Source organism: Alosa pseudoharengus, unplaced genomic scaffold (assembly GCF_046254945.1).
Source record: "Alosa pseudoharengus isolate Yale_2024_CS ecotype anadromous, Long Island Sound unplaced genomic scaffold, YU_APseudo_1.1 YU_APseudo_1.1_scf_24, whole genome shotgun sequence".
NCBI classification, from domain to species: Eukaryota; Metazoa; Chordata; class Actinopteri; order Clupeiformes; family Clupeidae; genus Alosa; species Alosa pseudoharengus.
This window is the reverse complement of record NW_027468689.1, coordinates 20,689,126-20,706,157: the sequence shown is the minus strand read 5'-3', so window position 1 is coordinate 20,706,157 and position 17,032 is coordinate 20,689,126. Positions and strand designations below refer to the sequence as shown.

Below are 17,032 nucleotides of genomic sequence, written 5' to 3'. Positions count from 1 at the left end.
TGCTCAAATAATCCGTCAGGAGCAGCGGTTCATTCCAGAAACAAGGCTTAAATTGGAAATGAGCAACTGCGCACACAATAAGAGGTTACGACACTGTCTATGAATGTGGAAAATGAGTATGTAGGATTATGCGTGTTATGTGTGCAAATATGTGTGTGTGTGTGTGTGTGTGTGTGTGTGTGTGTGTGTGTGTGTGTGTGTGTGTGTGTGTGAGTGAGAGAGTGTCCATGTGTGCGTGAGAGAAAGAGTGAGTGTGAGTGTGATTGTGTGTGAGTATGTGTGTGTGTGTGTGTGTGTGTGTGTGAGTGAGAGAGTGTCCATGTGTACGTGAGAGAAAGAGTGAGTGTGAGTGTGTATGTGTGTGTGTGTGTGTGTGTGTGTGTGTGTGTGTGTGTGTGTGTGTGTGTGTGTGTGTGTGTGTGTGTGTGTGTGCGTGCGTGTGAGCACGCGTGTGTGTTCTCAGTATCAGGGCGTGCAGGAGAAACTCTGGGATTCACTTCATAAAGTCAGCTGTGTGGCTCAGATAGTGGAGTCTGCTGTCGCCCAGAAACAGACTCTCACACAGCGGCGTGCAGCCGAGAGCGCTCTAGCACAACACAGAACACTAATATTTGCTCTGAGGAAAAGACTGGACTAAGCCGCTTTGCGCTTTGTAATAACACCCACCCAACTGGCTGTGTTTGCCCCAATAAATGAGAGAATAAATAAACAAAGAGTCTTAGTGAGGGAGAGAGGGAGGGAGGGAGGGAGAGATGGAAAAGGAAGAAAGGTTATGCCTGCACCTCTCAGAAATAAAAGAATATAACAACAACAAAAGAACTGAGTGCAAAGAGTATGATGAACGCTCAGATGCTGAGAGAGAGGCAGAGAGAGAGAGAGGGAGAGAGAGAAAGAGAGAGAGTTGGTGTGTGTGTGAGTGAGAGAGTGAGAGAGAGAGAGAAAAAAGAGAGAGAGAGAGATAGAGAGAGAGACCAGAAGCGTGTGAAGGTCGATGTGTGGGAATCAAAACTTGAGTGCTCGGTAACTGTCATTCCGAGGCGACGGTAGGGAAGGTGAATTGGAGCAGCATGTTCTCTATTGGCTGCTTGTTAACCCTGCAGAAAGCCACAGACACCACACTAAATCAGGACAATCACTTTCTAATGGGTGCGCTGAACGCTATCCTGTTGACAGTGGAAAACAAAATAATTCACTTCTGTTTAATAATATTCTGCTCAGTGGGAAAAATACTGCTACCATACACTGGTGGTACTGAATCCAGGTAGGGAGAAAGAGGTGGTGGAATATTGAAAAAAGGGTAAATATTGCAAATAATAATAAAACCAAACGTTCCCTCTCTGAATCCCCGTCAATGACATCTGCATACTGTAGATATACAGTACTGTGGTACTGAACCAAGGAAGGGAGAGGCAGGTTTGTGGATGATGATAATAATAATAATAATAATAATAATAATCTCCATAAATTGCTAATAGAGCATTGGAGAGCATTTAACTATTCCACCTTGCGGGGGATTTCCACGTGCTGTCGGACAACAGGGTCCAACTCCGACTCTTGGCCAGGCTGCAGTGGTGCTGCTCTCTGTTAGGCTCACCTGGGCTTTAATTTGGCAAGTTGAGGAGCGGGGGCGGGCAGCCCAGCCGAGCCGAGCCGAGCCGAGCCGAGCCGAGCCGTCTCGTGGCGTTCATTAGTCAGACACTTCCGCTGACATTACAGTAACACCACAGGCTGTGGGAGGCCAGGAGCACTGGCTGCAGAGAGCCAGAGAGAGGAACCGGCCGATGCTTTCGGCCAACGCAACCGGCCCGACGCTTCTGTCTGAATTCCCGGTGGTAGCAAAGATTTCAGAAAAGCGATGTAAAGACGTGACTGCAGCACTCAACAATCGTTGGTGGGATGGGATGACGTGGCGTTGTATTGCTTGATGAAAAATGAAGAGGTAGTTGGCAGGAACACTTGCTCATGAGAGCGTGAGAAGAAGCCCGACACTGGCCGATGCTTCTGTTGGATGCCTCTTGTGTGTTGTCCTGGTTGGAGTGCAGCTTTATGAAAATAGAGTCCCAGGATGACGTTGGAGACCTAGTGCTTGATGAAAAATGGAGGGGTGGTTGGCTGACGCTGGAGAGTGTTTGAAATCTCAAGAGTAGGCATGCATGGTGAAAGTGAATGGAACCGCCTGAGCGGAGAGTGGAAACATCTGCATGTGTCTAAGTGAGTGAGTGTGTGTGTGTGTGTGTGTGTGTGTGTGTGTGTGTGTGTGTGTGTGTGTGTGTGTGTGTGTGAGAGAGAGAGAGAGAGAGAGAGAGAGAGAGAGAGAGAGAGAGAAAGAGTGGGAGCTTGCAGAAGAGGCCATTTAAAGAATGCCTGCTGAGCCTTGGGAGAGGCTCGGGGCCCGACTCATATGAATAATGTGCGTAGGCTGCGGACGCCACTGGAGGCGTCTCTGAGTGCAGAAATAGATGCCCTCCTGACGCGCCTCATCTGGGCTGTCCGCTCCCTACCATGAGCCCATGGAGACCCAGACCGGTCACCAGTAAGAGACTGTGCCTCTGTATGGTCAATCGGTCAATCAGAGCAGACACACACAGGCTCACACACACACACACACACAGGCACGCGCACAAACACACACACACACACACACACACACACACACACACACACACACACACACACACACACACACACAGGCACGCATACATAAACTCACACACCAACACACTCAAACACACACACACACCACACACACACACACACACAACACAGACAAACACTCACACACACTCATACATACACTCTACGGTTATTACTATATCAGGCTGCTGTCTTCCTGCATCTCAGCTGGTACATAAAGTGACATAGCAAAGTGCTAACACCACTGAAACCCATGGGCTTGACTCCTAGGAAACACTCACATGACCTGACCTGTAAAGAAGATGACACAAAGGCCAGCCTTACTGAGCAATGCTCTTGGGCAGTATTGCTGAGTGTTGCTGCTATTACTAACCAAGGGCAGCCGTGGCCTACTGGTTAGCGCTTCGGACTTGTAACGACTTTAAAGCGTTTGTCGCCAAGTTACCATTAGCTTGTTGTTTTCTATTCCACCGGAAATGCCTTAGAAAGTTCCTAATAGGAACGAGCATGCATGTTTATGCAGTTAAAAAGGCTTTCATGGAAATTACTTACAGCTGTTGGTGTCGTTGGCAACGGCGACGATTCCCATTGGCTGGTGCGGGATGTCGGCGCGGAGCACGGTCATGTCTGCACCCGTGAATTTACTGCAGCGCAGGACAGCTCTGCGGACCCAGTCCGACCAGAAGATGAAGTCTCCGTAGATGGCCAGGCCAAAAAATGTCCCTGGACCGGACTTCACGATAACCTGCAAACCAAATGGAGTGGAGAGAAAATAAAACTGAGTGTGTCATCTAAAGAATAACAACATTCCCCATGAGTTAGGGAAACACAACTAGCCATTGATACAATTGAAGAAGGATAGCTTTTAGTAGTGCAATCATATGTTACTGTGCTTGAAGAAGCATACAGTAACATAAATGCTAGAGTTAGTGCATGTTGTTGTGCTGTATTGCTACTGTTGATGTCTGTATGCTACTGAGACCTTGAATTTCCCCTTGGGGATCAATAAAGTATCTATCTATCTAATGTCCTGTGTATTACCTGCATGGTGTATAAACCGCAGGACAGTGTCTTATGCAAATAAAAAAAACGAAACCATATTCATACCATATTAACTGCCCCCGTGTATTAAAGGTAAACTATGCAGTATTGGCAATTTCCTTACTGTTTTCTCGGTTTTTGCTTCTTTTTCGCTGGCTCTGTCATGACGAATGTCTAAGAAACTCCATCGCTACCTTTTTCTAGCCGGTGCCTGGCGTGTATGTGTATTTGAATGCAGTAAAGCAATTTGTTACACTCGTTATACTTCCTGACACTGAGGCCGCGGGCACAGTTGCAAGGGTGGTTTTTCCGCTCACAGGCGCTAGGGGGAAGCGACACAGCCACCATTCAACCCGAAAAAAGTCATATAACCATTCCAATGACTTTGAAGCTGTTAAATGAAGGCAAATTAAGCTAAAAAAACTTGCATATTACGCTAAAAAATCTGCATAGTGTGCCTTTAACCTCATAGAAATTTAGCAAAATCTATGTATAAACCTCGGTTTATAGTTGGGAAATTACGGTAATGGAGTTTTGGTCAAAAACTAGCTAATATTCTCATGAATTACTTAATAGCATGTTAGTTTGTATGCTGAAGAATCAACACACATAGCCACACACACACAGTATGGTATCAATGAGACCCCACTGTTGAGAGACTGTGAGCTCTTTAAATCCCAATCTAGCTCCAGTCTTCTCGTCACACACAGTCAACTCAGATAATACCCTATCCTCCTCCGCTCTGATCCTCCCTTCTCAATTACTCTTCATTCCCTACTTCTCTCCATCTCTACACTCAACTTCCTCCCCCTCATACCCTCTCCTCTTCTCTTTTGCTTAAGAAATCATACATCATAATCATGTACCCACCAAACCTAATGCTTTAGTTGACGTGTTGTTCATGCATGAGGTCATGAATGAGAGACTTTGAACTCATGTCAATTCCTGATGAATCATAAGATATAAAGGAATGAAGTAATGCATAAATCATGAATTAATGATAATTCATGTACCCTTACCGTAAAGTGTTACCAACAGTTCTATCTTGTCTATGTATGTACTAGTGTGGATGGTCAGGGGGATGAACAAGTGTCACAAGTGTCTGTCAATAATCCGCTCATGAAAAACATACCTCAAAATGTGGCAAATAGTTGAGCAATTGCTTAATATTTATTGAAGAAACATTCAGATACCAAGTCACTCCTTAGCCCTTTTCAATTAAAATTAAAATGAGAAAATGAATTGACTCATTAATCACTTCCCAATCAGATGATAATGCACACATGCTCTAATTAAAAAGTAAGAAAATTGCAGCGTTTTCCTGGAGGCATTAACTGCATAGTAGGATGCTTTTCATTACGTGGAAAAACATGATGATTCATCTCTTCATATAATTTAGCCAAGCACATAAATGACCACACTCAGCGATGCTCTGCTCAGTGCCAAAATGGAATTGATGATTAACCCACATCTTCTGTGTGTGTGTGTGTGTGTGTGTGTGTGTGTGTGTGGCTCTGATACATTGACAGATGCAGAGAGCCATTGCACATTCCTTTGGGAGGTCCCTAAACTGACAGGAGTGACAGGATGCGCACACAAACACACCAACACACGCACACACACATGCAACACGCACACACATGCACACATATGCACACACACACACACACACACACACACACACTTTTAATTAGCACCTGTTGTTCCTCGGGGTGTGTGGTAGTGATGTGACAGACAACACATGCCAACATGCATGATTTACACATTGACATAATGTACTCCCTGCTTCTCTCTCTCTCTCTCTCTCTCTCTCTCTCTCTCTCTCTGTGAGAGAGACAGGTAACAGCACAAGATAAAGAGGGGCTGACAGACTCTCTAAAGTAAATAAAAAAAAACAGAGGTGGCTTGCAGGTTTGGCTATTAATCTTGTTATCACAGATAAGTCCCTTCCATCTATGTTACACACAGTAGAGAGGAGTACTCTCCCAGCGCTAAAGTAGCTCAGTACATGGGAGAGAGTGTGCTAGATACCACTGATAGTTGTTGAATGATGTGGACTGCGTAATGCTTTGACTGACATCAAAAACAGTTTCAAGGGAAGCCGTTAGAGAGAGGGGCACACACAACTGTGGCCAAAAAAAAATCCCCACGGCTCTAACCCCGAAGACTGACATGGGATTATTCCCACCGTCCCAGCCCTGGAGATTGATGTGGGATAATTCTCTTTTCCTTCTGTCGGCTTTGTCAGTCTTTCATCCCTGTGCTTAAACAAGGGCCCGGCTGAGACACACAAAACACAGTTTTTTTTTTTTTTTGAAGGTCCAGACCCCGGCATGTCAATCTCTCTTCTCAGCTCATCTGTGGTGTGTGTGTGTGTGTGTGTGTGTGTGTGTGTGTGTGTGTGTGTGTGTATGTGTGTGTGTGTCTATGTAGTAAGACAGAGAAAGAGAGAGCGAAAGAGAGAGAGAGTGTCTATCTAACTCTCAGCATATTTTTGTGTGGAGTAGAAAGAGAAAGGAAAAGTCTTTGTATGTGTGTGTATGTGTGTGTGTGTGTCACTCCCACAGACAGACAGGGGCTCAGGCAGTAGGAGGAGGGTGTCAAGACCATGTCCCTCAACCTGTCCCTGCTTCAACCTGTCCCTTCATTCTTTTGTGTATGTGTGAGTGCATCCGTGTGTGTGTGTGTGTGTGTGTGTGTGTGTGTGTGTGTGTGTGTGTGTGTGTGTGTGTGCACATTTTGACGCTCTTCATATCAAGCTTAACACCAAAGCTAGCGAAATAGCTCAGACGCTCTCTGCATTCACATACTCCATCTCTCATAACGCGTGAACTGTATGCTACTGTACAACCTGCACACTGCCTTGTGGTCCAAGGTTATCATTATGTCTGATATGGCCGCCATGTAAGAACAGTTAAAACGCTGTGCGCATGAAAGTCTACTGACTGTGTTACTTCTTTGAAATAGGTGTTTGTTGTTATTAGACTCAATTAGATGACATTGTATTTGATATAATTGGTTTTGTTGGCATTGTAGTACCTATTTTAATGTGTAAAATTAACTATTTAATGATTTTCTGTGCATACATATCTGGGTGTCTCTGTATGAGAAACATGTTTGCATACTTGTTGCCAAAAACAGCGTTGATAACGTTCTTAAGAATAGTAATAGCTTGTTAGTCTGTGTGCCAAAGCACCACTCATGCTCCCACCACCCCCTCACATGTCATTGAGACAATGTGATGACACTGTGCTCTGTAGATCCAAATCTAGCTTCAGTCTTCCTGAGTCTTCCACACACACAGAGTCAGCCCAGACAAAACCACCTCCTCTTTTCCTCTCCACTCAATTTCTCTTCTCTCACCACTTCATTCCTCTACCTTCATAAACTCTACCCTCCTCCTCCTTCTACTCCTTTCTGCCCTCTCCCGCCTTTCTCCTTTCCGGCTCTCCTCTCTTCATCCATTTCACACCCTCCTCTTCTCTCCTCTCCTCCTCCGCTCCCCTGCAGATGACTCTGGTTTAATTTTCACCTTTTAATTTGCTGGCTGTCTAGTCAGCTGGAGCAGAGGGATCACGCGGCCATCATTAGCGTGATGAATACTGAGCGCTAACAACACCTGTGACTAAATTCAACCCCTTCACCAAGTTCTGCTGCCCCCAGGCCCCCCCCCCCCAATCCCGATATGGAGGTCCAAACGAGATGGATAACAGGCTGACCCCATGGGTGAGGAGCTAAAGGGGCAGCTGCTCTGTGGCTGTAGATGTCACAGGGCCACCTCAACCAGTATAATTAGCGCCTCTATGATAGCCTTTGTGATTAGTGTGCAAATTTGGTATAACACAGTGTGTGTGTGTGTGTGTGTGTGTGTATGTGTGTGCATGTGTGTGACTCGAATATGAAGCACAAAGACATTCGAAAAAATAACAAGAAAGGTTTGCCTTCAGGCAGGATGCACTAAAGCCAGCTTGTCCATTCGGTGTCCATCAAGACATGGGCCACATTGTCTGCATCCCAGCAACTGAGAGGGGGGACTGTTGCACTGACCAGATGTTCTACTAATAAGGGACTTTTTATCACGCACCATGATGAGAGAGCATTGTAGCCCTCACCACACAAGCACACACCCATACGCACACACCCACACAGACACACACCCACACAGACACACACCCACACACACACACACACAAACAAACACACACACACACACACACACACACACACACACACACACACACACACACACACATTCCTTATTGAAACAGCTAAAAGGGACTGGCTTTTTCTTTAGTATGAGTATAGCTCTTCATGATGCTCATGTCCGAAAACCTAGGACTCGGTCAGTGCATTTGTATGATAGTACATCATACACGGCTGTCCAATCTGCAAAACTCCTTCCAAGATCCATCCTTCATTTCTCCTGATTTTCAAGGACACATCTTATGTTTTTTTTGCTTTTGCTCAAGATATCCCATACTCCCTTGTCCATCTCAGGCAAACAAAATAATTAATATGGTGGCGCTGAGTGACCTGTTTCTATTTTCTTTTCAACAAGAAATATGACGCAACAGAACAGTATGTGTAACAGGAGAGCACTCAATGCTACGCAACAGTCGGATGCAGTTAAGATAATCTGTAACGCCATCCTTACAGGCCTTCCAGCTCGGGCAGTGAAACTGCTACAAATGGTCCAAAACAGTTTTCAATCAACCGAAAAGGGCACATTACCCTGCTGTTCATTGAGCTCCACTGGTTACCCATAGCCGCCTACATCAAATTCAAGTCCCTAATGCTTGCTTATAAAGTGCTGGCTCTAATAAAGGCTTATATTACCCCTTGGCCACTATGTGTCTCCAAGGAATGTGGTCTGGCACGGCGGTTTCCCAATAGTGGAAAGACTTACCAAGAGATACCACAGCAGGGGCATCTCTCACTGTCTTCGAGAAGCTCTTCAAGAAGCTACTTCTCTATCTTCAAGAAGCTCTTGAAGACCCAAATCTTTCGAGGACTTTCTCTACGAACACTTCTAACATTCCATACACTTCCCTTCTTCTATCCTTCTGCCTTCACCTCCTTATCCTTCTATCACTCTCTCCTTGGATACACTTGACTTATTATACAGCTCTTCACAATGCAAGTAGAACGCTCCATTGGCTTGAATGGGATTTCCCAAAGATCTACCGGTCATTATTTTCGTCTAAGGACCTTTAAATAATGACCGCTGTCATGCCTGTCTTGAAACAAGGCTGGTCGTGTGTGTGTGTGTGTGTGTGTGTGTGTGTGTGTGTGTGTGTACTTACATATCTGTGGGAGCCGTCGTAGTCACACCTCTCGATCTTGCCCAGGCTTCCATCAGAAAAGTACAGCTTCTCAGATCTGTGATCTATGGTGAGTCCATTGGGGGTGGCGATCTCGGTGCTGATGATGACCCGGATATTTTTTCCTGCCAGGGTGGACCTCATGATGCACGGATGCTGCTCATTCCAGTTGGTCCAAAACATCAGGCTGAAACCCGTGGAAGGAAGATGACGATGAGGAAGAGCAGAAGAGGAGAAGAACACGACGCAGGTCGCTATTTATATTTATATAGAAAAGTGAAAAGAACACATGAAACGTGGTGTCTGGAATGAATCAGAGAAGCAGCATTTTTTATAAATATGTGCAAAAACATTTCAAAGTAAACAGGCTGACTTTTTTGACTGCTAATGGATGGCTATTAATATAACTGCATTACCTATTGGACTGGGTCAGTCTGCTAGTCTATGCACTCTATGCTTGGATCCTGAATCCTCTGCCTTTTCATGCTAAGCTTGTGCTAATGCACATTTATTTATTTATTCTGTCTTTTAGCCCTTCTCAGTATGCCAGACTGCCAGTGCTGCTGAATGTGAGCGTGGGGTAAACAAGTACTGTGCTTCAACATCCACCATCGCCGAGTCAAAACCAAGCTATTTCTTAAAGCTGTTTTCATGCAAGAGTCGTGGCATTGCTTGTATGGTATGTTATGCAAGTCGAACTTAACAAATGTGTGCTTGCAATGATTTATGCAGCTGGCGTAATTGTAAAAACTATGAAAATACTTTTGCATTATTCAAACAATTTAGCTGTTGTATAAAAATGCAAATGGAGTTTGCTGTGACTGAAACTCCAAATGCAGGGATGCTGCCCCGCAGAAGTGTTTTCAGAATACACCAATTAAGCATAATGAATCGCCACCCTCAAGAGTTAAGACATGCAGTCTTTTTGTTTTTACTCAATGTTTGAAACATGGCACACGGTGCTATTTTCAGTTCCTTCCTGTCAAAACCATTACATTTTTTCCAGCGATGGCTCCCATTAAACCCAATGGAGGACTGTGACATGCATGTCACATCATTGACCCTTATATTAAAATAACTTTTTCTTAGTTTTACATTAGTTGTACCACCTGACATGTAAACTGTACAAGTCCAACTATGAAGAGAAAATAGCTATTTTTTTTATCGATATTTGAGAGAGATTTACAAACTTTTCACTCATAAGTAAAGGTCACTTGGGGTCCTCTTGATGAGGCAATATCCTGTTTACTCTTTTTCCTCTTCAATAAGTAAGTAAACTACCAGTGCTTTTTCAAAGTTCTCAATGTCTTGTTTTAAATGTCTACCAATGAAGTATGGAGCTACTTTGAGCCTTGTAAATGGTGTAAAACAGTGATTTATTTGCATGGCTAGGCTGATGCCCGAGGCACCCCCATTGAAAAACTGTTTGTAGCATCGGCAAACTAGTGCCAGATTTCTGAGTGCCGAGATGAGCTATGAGGCATACGTTCACACTCGGTATCATGTTTCAACACACTTTAGGTCAATATCACCGGAATTCTCCTTTAAGGAGCTGGGCTAGCGTGCAGTAGCCTGAAAGTTGTCGGTTCAATTCCCAGCTTCCACCGTTGTGCCCTTGAGCAAGGCACTTAACCCCAAGTTGCTCCGGGGACAATGTGATCCCTTGTAATATAGCTGACATATGTAAGTCACTTTGGTCAAGAAGTGTCTGCTAAATGTAATGTAATGTAATGTAACAAGAAGATGTCTGTATAATTTGAAATTAGTGGCAAAAGTCAGGTGGTGCAACTGCATCATCAGGTGGTGCAAAGTTTTTATTCACATTTTAAATGTAACGTTGGATGTTGGAAAACCAAAATACCCGCCCTCTAAAATGAAGTATTCGTACAGTAAGTTACTTTTAATACCAGGGTCAACTACAAAATAATAATGTATGTATGTTAATAATGTTATAAAAGTTTTTGTTTTTAGAAACTTATGGTTCTGCCACCTGACATTATTTGGGTGGTGAAATTGCAAATACAATCTAAAAATGTACTGTATCAAAACCTCTGTAAATTTTGCACAACAATTAAGACTTAAACTTCAAAAAATCATTCTGTCAATTATTTTAAACCAAAGTAATTTTTTAAAGATTATTTTGAAAACACCTTTTTAAAACCCTTATTTGTCAATACCTGGGTGTGGGTGGGTAATTACTAGCCCTGATCTCACACTGCTTCTGGTCTCACACTTCCCTCAGCTCACAGGAAGGTTGGTGGATGGGGGAGGGTGTGTGTGGGGGTTGAGGGGGGGTGGAGATGTGATCGGAGCAACCTGAGTCTGCTACACATCCAGACATGAACTGTTGGCTGCTATTACACTGGGTTTCACCGCAGGTGCTGTCTGGTTCCAATTACGGCCGCGGGGGTGTCACTGACAGCCCCCCCTGTGAGGCACCAACAGTACTTTCACACCACCAAATTCACACACACACACACACACACAAACACACCCTGTTGCCTGTAAGAGAGACACTCGTTCTCGGAGTGACCACTTTGCTGTCAGAGCCTGTGATGGATCCTGGAGTGTGTGTGTGTGTGTGTGTGTGTGTGTGTGTGTGATGCTGATGAGTGTTTTGGGAGCAAGAGGAGGTCAGAGGGGTGAGAAATAATCATCAGCTGAGAAAAGCCCCATGCTCTAGTACTGATTAGCTACTGAGCTCAAGAGACTGACTTTAAGAGCAAAAAAAAAGAACATATACTGACTGAGCCCTTGTTTTTTCTATTTGTGTGAAACTGCCTGCTTACATTATGGATATGAACGTAGTGCCGTGTGATTACTGTAGCTTTAACAGTCAAACAGACGCAGACAGAAATAATTAAATCGATAGGGTACACTGCAGTCAAACACTCTAAATAGCTATTTACTTGAATGAGCTCCCAAACTTCCTCTGTGAGTTTCCTCTAAGTTTATCGACATTGGGGTCAACCTTATTTCAGATTTAGCAATGGCCATCAAGCATGGCAGGCACTGATGTGTGAGTGTCACCCTGCGTGTGGTCTTTCATCTAATTGCCGCGACTTAATTACCGAGATGTCGCCCTGTCAGAGGCTTCTGGATAGAGAAAGCCACCCAAATAACAGGCTTCAGAGAGGGGTTTAAGAGATCCCAGCTGTCACAGACATGGCAGTCAGTGTGAAAAGTGCCTTTTTAGGTAAAGTGTTCCCTTCTGTGTGTGACATGCTGCTAAGCACAGCCATCAAAACTTGAATGAGAACGCTTTAATCTGAACACTTCTGCTGTCTTGTAAAAAACGACTAAATCCACTCAATAGATTTGATATGTGTCGGAATTTCAACCAAGTAAATTTAGATTTAGGCACAGAAAAAAAAAATCATAAAACCAACAAATTCTTTTTTTGGTAGCCTATTTATGCTCTGAAAGATGGAGGGTTATCTTATGGACATGAAATGATGGGGAGAAATACAGGAAAGAAGGCCAAGAGGTCAACATGAGGTCAACATTTTAGGATAGATAGAGAGAAGAAGAAGAAGAAGAAGAAGAAGAAGAAGAAGAAGAAGAAGAAGAAGAAGAAGAAGAAGAAGAAGAAGAAGAAGAAGAAGAAGAAGAAGAAGAAGAAGAAGAAGAAGAAGAAGAAGAAGAAGAAGAAGAAGAAGAAGAAGAAGAATGTGGTTGGGGTATAGTGGACTTGTTTTTGACCATCATCCAAGGCTAGCATACTGTATGTGGGTGGATGAGAGGTCAGACAAAGAGAACGTAAGGCAGTGAGAGACAGGGCAACAGAGAGAAAGAGAAAGGGTAAAGAAAAAAATAGAGATGAATATACAGTAAAGAGGTTATAGGTTGTGATCACGTTGTGGATCCTGGTCCAGGATAAGCACGATCATATTTTTAAGAAAGAGAGGGTGAGTGACAGAAATTTGAATGAAGACTAAAATCTCAGTCGAGCTAATTTGATAACTTGGCAAATACTTTTTAGTTAATTTATTACTGTGAGCAAGATCCTGGATGAAAACATCTGTGAGCCAGCGTCATGCTCCCACACACCAGTGAATAATTTGAATGCATGCACGAGACACGCTGCTCATTGCCTGTCATTTGAACGAGGGTCCCCAGAGAGACAGTGAGAAGGACGGACTTGGGAGAGAAAATGATAGAGGGCAAATAAAACGAATGTGTTGAAAATAACACAACAACTTGTGTTGTTTTTCACACATCTCTATGTCCAGACAGGGACAACACAGTTTGTGTTGTTTCTAACACATTCGTTTTAAGAGTGTAAGAGAGGGATTATGGGGTGTGGTGGGGTAGTGTGGTCGTAGTGGTAGGGGGTTCCCCGTTGTCCTGACTAAATTCCCAATCTGGCTCATCCTAATCACCCCCCAGTGTACAGTAATTGGCTCATTCATTTATTCCTTCACTCTCCACCTCAAGTTGGTATCTGGTGAGCGTTCTGGTGCATAGGTGGGTGGGTGCTACACATTGGTGGTGGTTAGTGAGGTTGCCCCTTCACTGTCAACTGCTTTGAAAAGCGCTATATAAATGCAATGTGTTGCCATTGTTGTTGTTGTACTTTTGACGCTCATCAAAGGGCAAGAGTGACCGACCAGTGACCGGCGAGAGAGTGACAAGGGCAAAGGTGGGGGAGGGAGCAAGGGGATCTGTGGAAGGGGTTATGGATCGTGGTGTGGTGTGGTGAGGTATGGTCATCCCTTTCACCCCTGTGGAGGGGGTTATGGGGTGTGGTGTGGTGTGTTATGGTCGTCCTTTACACCCCTGTGGAGGGGGTTATGGGGTATGGTGTGGTGTGTTATGGTCGTCCTTTACACCCCTGTGGAGGGGGTTATGGGGTATGGTGTGGTTCGGTGTGGTGTGGTGAGGTGCAGTCATACTTTTGACACTCGTCTAGAGCGAGCACGTGGGGGTGGTCGTCCTCGGCCATGATGACAACGGGCTCGCGGTTGAACGCGGCGTGGGTGCCGGGCTCGATGGTGTGCCTGCTGATGGTGGCACTGGTGGAGCTCGTCCAGTAGAGCGTGTCCCAGCCGCGGTGGTATGCCAGACCCTCCACTGACCCGACATCTGCCAGGGAGAGAAGAGACACACAACAACGCTGATCGGCATTCCTCAAAAACAATACGAATCAGACTTTTTATCACGATGGTACCACCGAACTCACGTTTACTGGGAGAGAGGAGACACAAAACAACACTGATCGGCGTTCCCCAAAAACAATACGAATCAGACTGTTTATCACAATGGTACACCAATGCCCCCCAGCGAACACATTTCTACTGGGAGAGATGAAATAAGCAACAATGCTGATCGGTTACCACAGTGGTTTAAAAGCAATACTGATCACATTGTTTACCACAATGATATGACAGGCCCTCTATCGACCTCACATCTCCTGGGAGAGGAAAGACGAGGAAGACAATAAAAGAAAAACAATACGGGTCTGTGATCATAATGTTTTAAAAAATTGATCCCATGTCTATTAGGAGAGGAAAGACAAAGAACAATATTTTGTCCGTAAAAAAATACTGGTCAGTTCTCATGACTCGGCACCTACCTGAAGAGGAAAGAAGGTTGTTGATTATAATGTTTAGAACGGTGGTAAGCCACCCCTGACACGAACCGAATGAATATCTGACTGGGGGAGAACACAAAGGGACAAAAACACTCTTTGTTCTCACTCACTCGTTCCCAAAGGAAAGAAAGAAAAGAGAGTCACTGCAAGTCACTGAATGTCGGAACAACACCAATGTGTTCTACGCGCATGGTTCTACGCACAGTTCACATGTCTTAACAACAGGCACGTATGGTTCTACACCCAGTTTACATGTCTAAAAAACGTCAATGTGTTCTACACCTAGTTCACATGTCTATTGAGACTTGAGGAGACAATATGCTGCTATTTGAAAGACAAATACATATGTTGTTCAAACTACAGTAACAGAACTGATTATTCACTATCTTAGTTCTGTTTAGTTACTGTAATAAAAAAAAAACAGTAACAGTTGTATTGTTATTGATATTTTTAAGGTTGGCTTGGGTTGAATAAATTGAAAAAACACAGAAAACCCCCCCCCAGACCAAAACATCTATCAAAACAGTTATCCATAGCTGCCCTGGCCTTAAGCCAAAGTCTCAACTGAAAAAGAAGATGAAAACTGACTAACCTTCTGCCTGCCAATATAAATGAGTTCAGAGGGACAGAGGGGCACTTACATCGCATAGGTCAATAGACACACTGTTGAAAGCAATCAATGTCCTGTCTGTGTTATTCAAACTGTGGCAGGCAAAGGAAAAGGTAATGTTGAATTTGTAAATTCATAGATTAGATAGCAGATGTTTCCTTTGTCCACGGGGAATCGTGTAAACGTACAATACAATAACCTTAGGATACCTTTGGGAATGTAAGCAGGGGAAAGTTGCTCAAAACAGCCCATGGTTGGAACAGCACTGCTCAGCAAAAGAATACAACAACGCTGCACATCTTCTCTCTTTGCCACTAACAGGACCTAACACATGGTGCAGTGAAACCTGCCAGCTGGTTTTGCATCAGGACAACACTGTATCATTTCCACACGGTCATTTAAAGTCCTCAGCTCAGGAAGAGGTGTCACACACCTGTAATTCCATGTCATGATCGTCCGGAAAGACTTCAGGATCAGGATTGTGTCTTACCATCAGCAATCCGGTTGCTTATTTTTAGCAACTCTTGAACAAGGCCCTGTGCCGGAACTATCTCTGCAGCTTTGCTGACAAATACCCTCTGCTTAATGTCATGTTCCTGGTGGATGGGATTTAAGGAGGGAGCCGGCCGGAGAATGGTACCTCACTCTCTCTCCCACAACAGCTGTTTGGGATGCACATCTCTCCCCCGTGTCACACTCTGACATGTCGCCGCCGCTTTGAACGCATGTCCAAGTGGAGAGCGACATATTGCTTCAGTAAAGCAACTCAAAGCAATGCAACGTAGCCTCTGCCTGCTCGCTTGGACAAGACATAACAAGAGCTAACAGCTAAGCAGGCGTCCTATTGGGCTTGGAGATAAACAGAAATCGTCCGCTCCGCTCCGGCTTGGCAGAGTTCGCCGTTTCCTGTTTCAACAAGGACAATTGCCTCATTCCCTTCTCCCGGTGCACTACTCAATTCACCCTAACTGCACGCGAAGAAAAGCAGAAAAAAAATACAAGGAATACAAGCCCCAAAATGCCTCGATATATCATTTTCATCACAGAATGGAACAAAAGCTCTCCATTATGGTAAATTACAAACATAATCCACTTACTGGGAGGCAAATGAATGGGTCTTTATGAGTGAACGTGAAGGCTCCATGGCTTTGAAGACTAATATTGCACATCTAATAGTGTGACATGGATATGGATAGCCAGCATTTTACAAAGCTATTCATATTCATTAAATTGCACATCTGAGGAGAGTGGCGGTGCTTTATACACCGACGTGTCTCTGATTAGCGAGATCATTTATCTCCTTCACCCCCTTCCCCAACCCCCCTCTTCCTCTCGTCCCCCAAGCCTCCTCTTCCTCTCGCCTCCACTCGCTCCTGTTGAGAGTGGTCTCTCAAGGCAGGCTGATGGATGTCTCCGCTATATCACAGGTCAGACACGTTACAGCCAACTCAGCAGGCGGCCCGTCTCTCTCTCTCTGTCTCTGTCTCTCTCTCTCTCTCTCTCTCTCTCTCTCTCTCTCTCTCTCTTCCATACATTCTCTCTCATTCTCACTCCCTCTCACTCTCTCTCACTTTCTCCCTCTCCTCTCTCCCTCTACCTCATTTTCAATCACTCATTCATTCACTTTCTCCCTGTTGCTTTCTTCTTTCCCTCCCTCTCTCTTTCTTTCTCTCATAATTACCCACACTCTCTCTCTCTCTCTCTTTCTCTATACACAGGAACCTCGGTGCAGGTGGTATGGGATGGGCTGTCTCCATGCATTACTCAACTCCTCTCACCTTCTCCTCCTCAAGCAGGGGGCAAGAGAGGTTCACTCACACACACACACACACA

The 17,032-nt window shown here is 44.5% G+C and overlaps 1 protein-coding gene across 1 annotated transcript in view; it reads right to left on the bottom strand.

The window, feature by feature from the left end:
• The window catches only part of LOC143142500 (low-density lipoprotein receptor-related protein 1B-like), a 252,224-nt gene that overhangs the window by 104,543 nt on the left and 130,649 nt on the right, over positions 1-17,032 (bottom strand). Inside the window, exons 42-44 of the mRNA XM_076303422.1 lie at positions 13,892-14,081; positions 8,979-9,183; positions 3,187-3,379 (exon numbers count right to left, since the gene is read on the bottom strand). Of these exons, the coding sequence (XP_076159537.1) occupies positions 3,187-3,379; positions 8,979-9,183; positions 13,892-14,081 (588 nt within the window). The remainder of the gene's footprint in view (positions 1-3,186; positions 3,380-8,978; positions 9,184-13,891; positions 14,082-17,032) is intronic.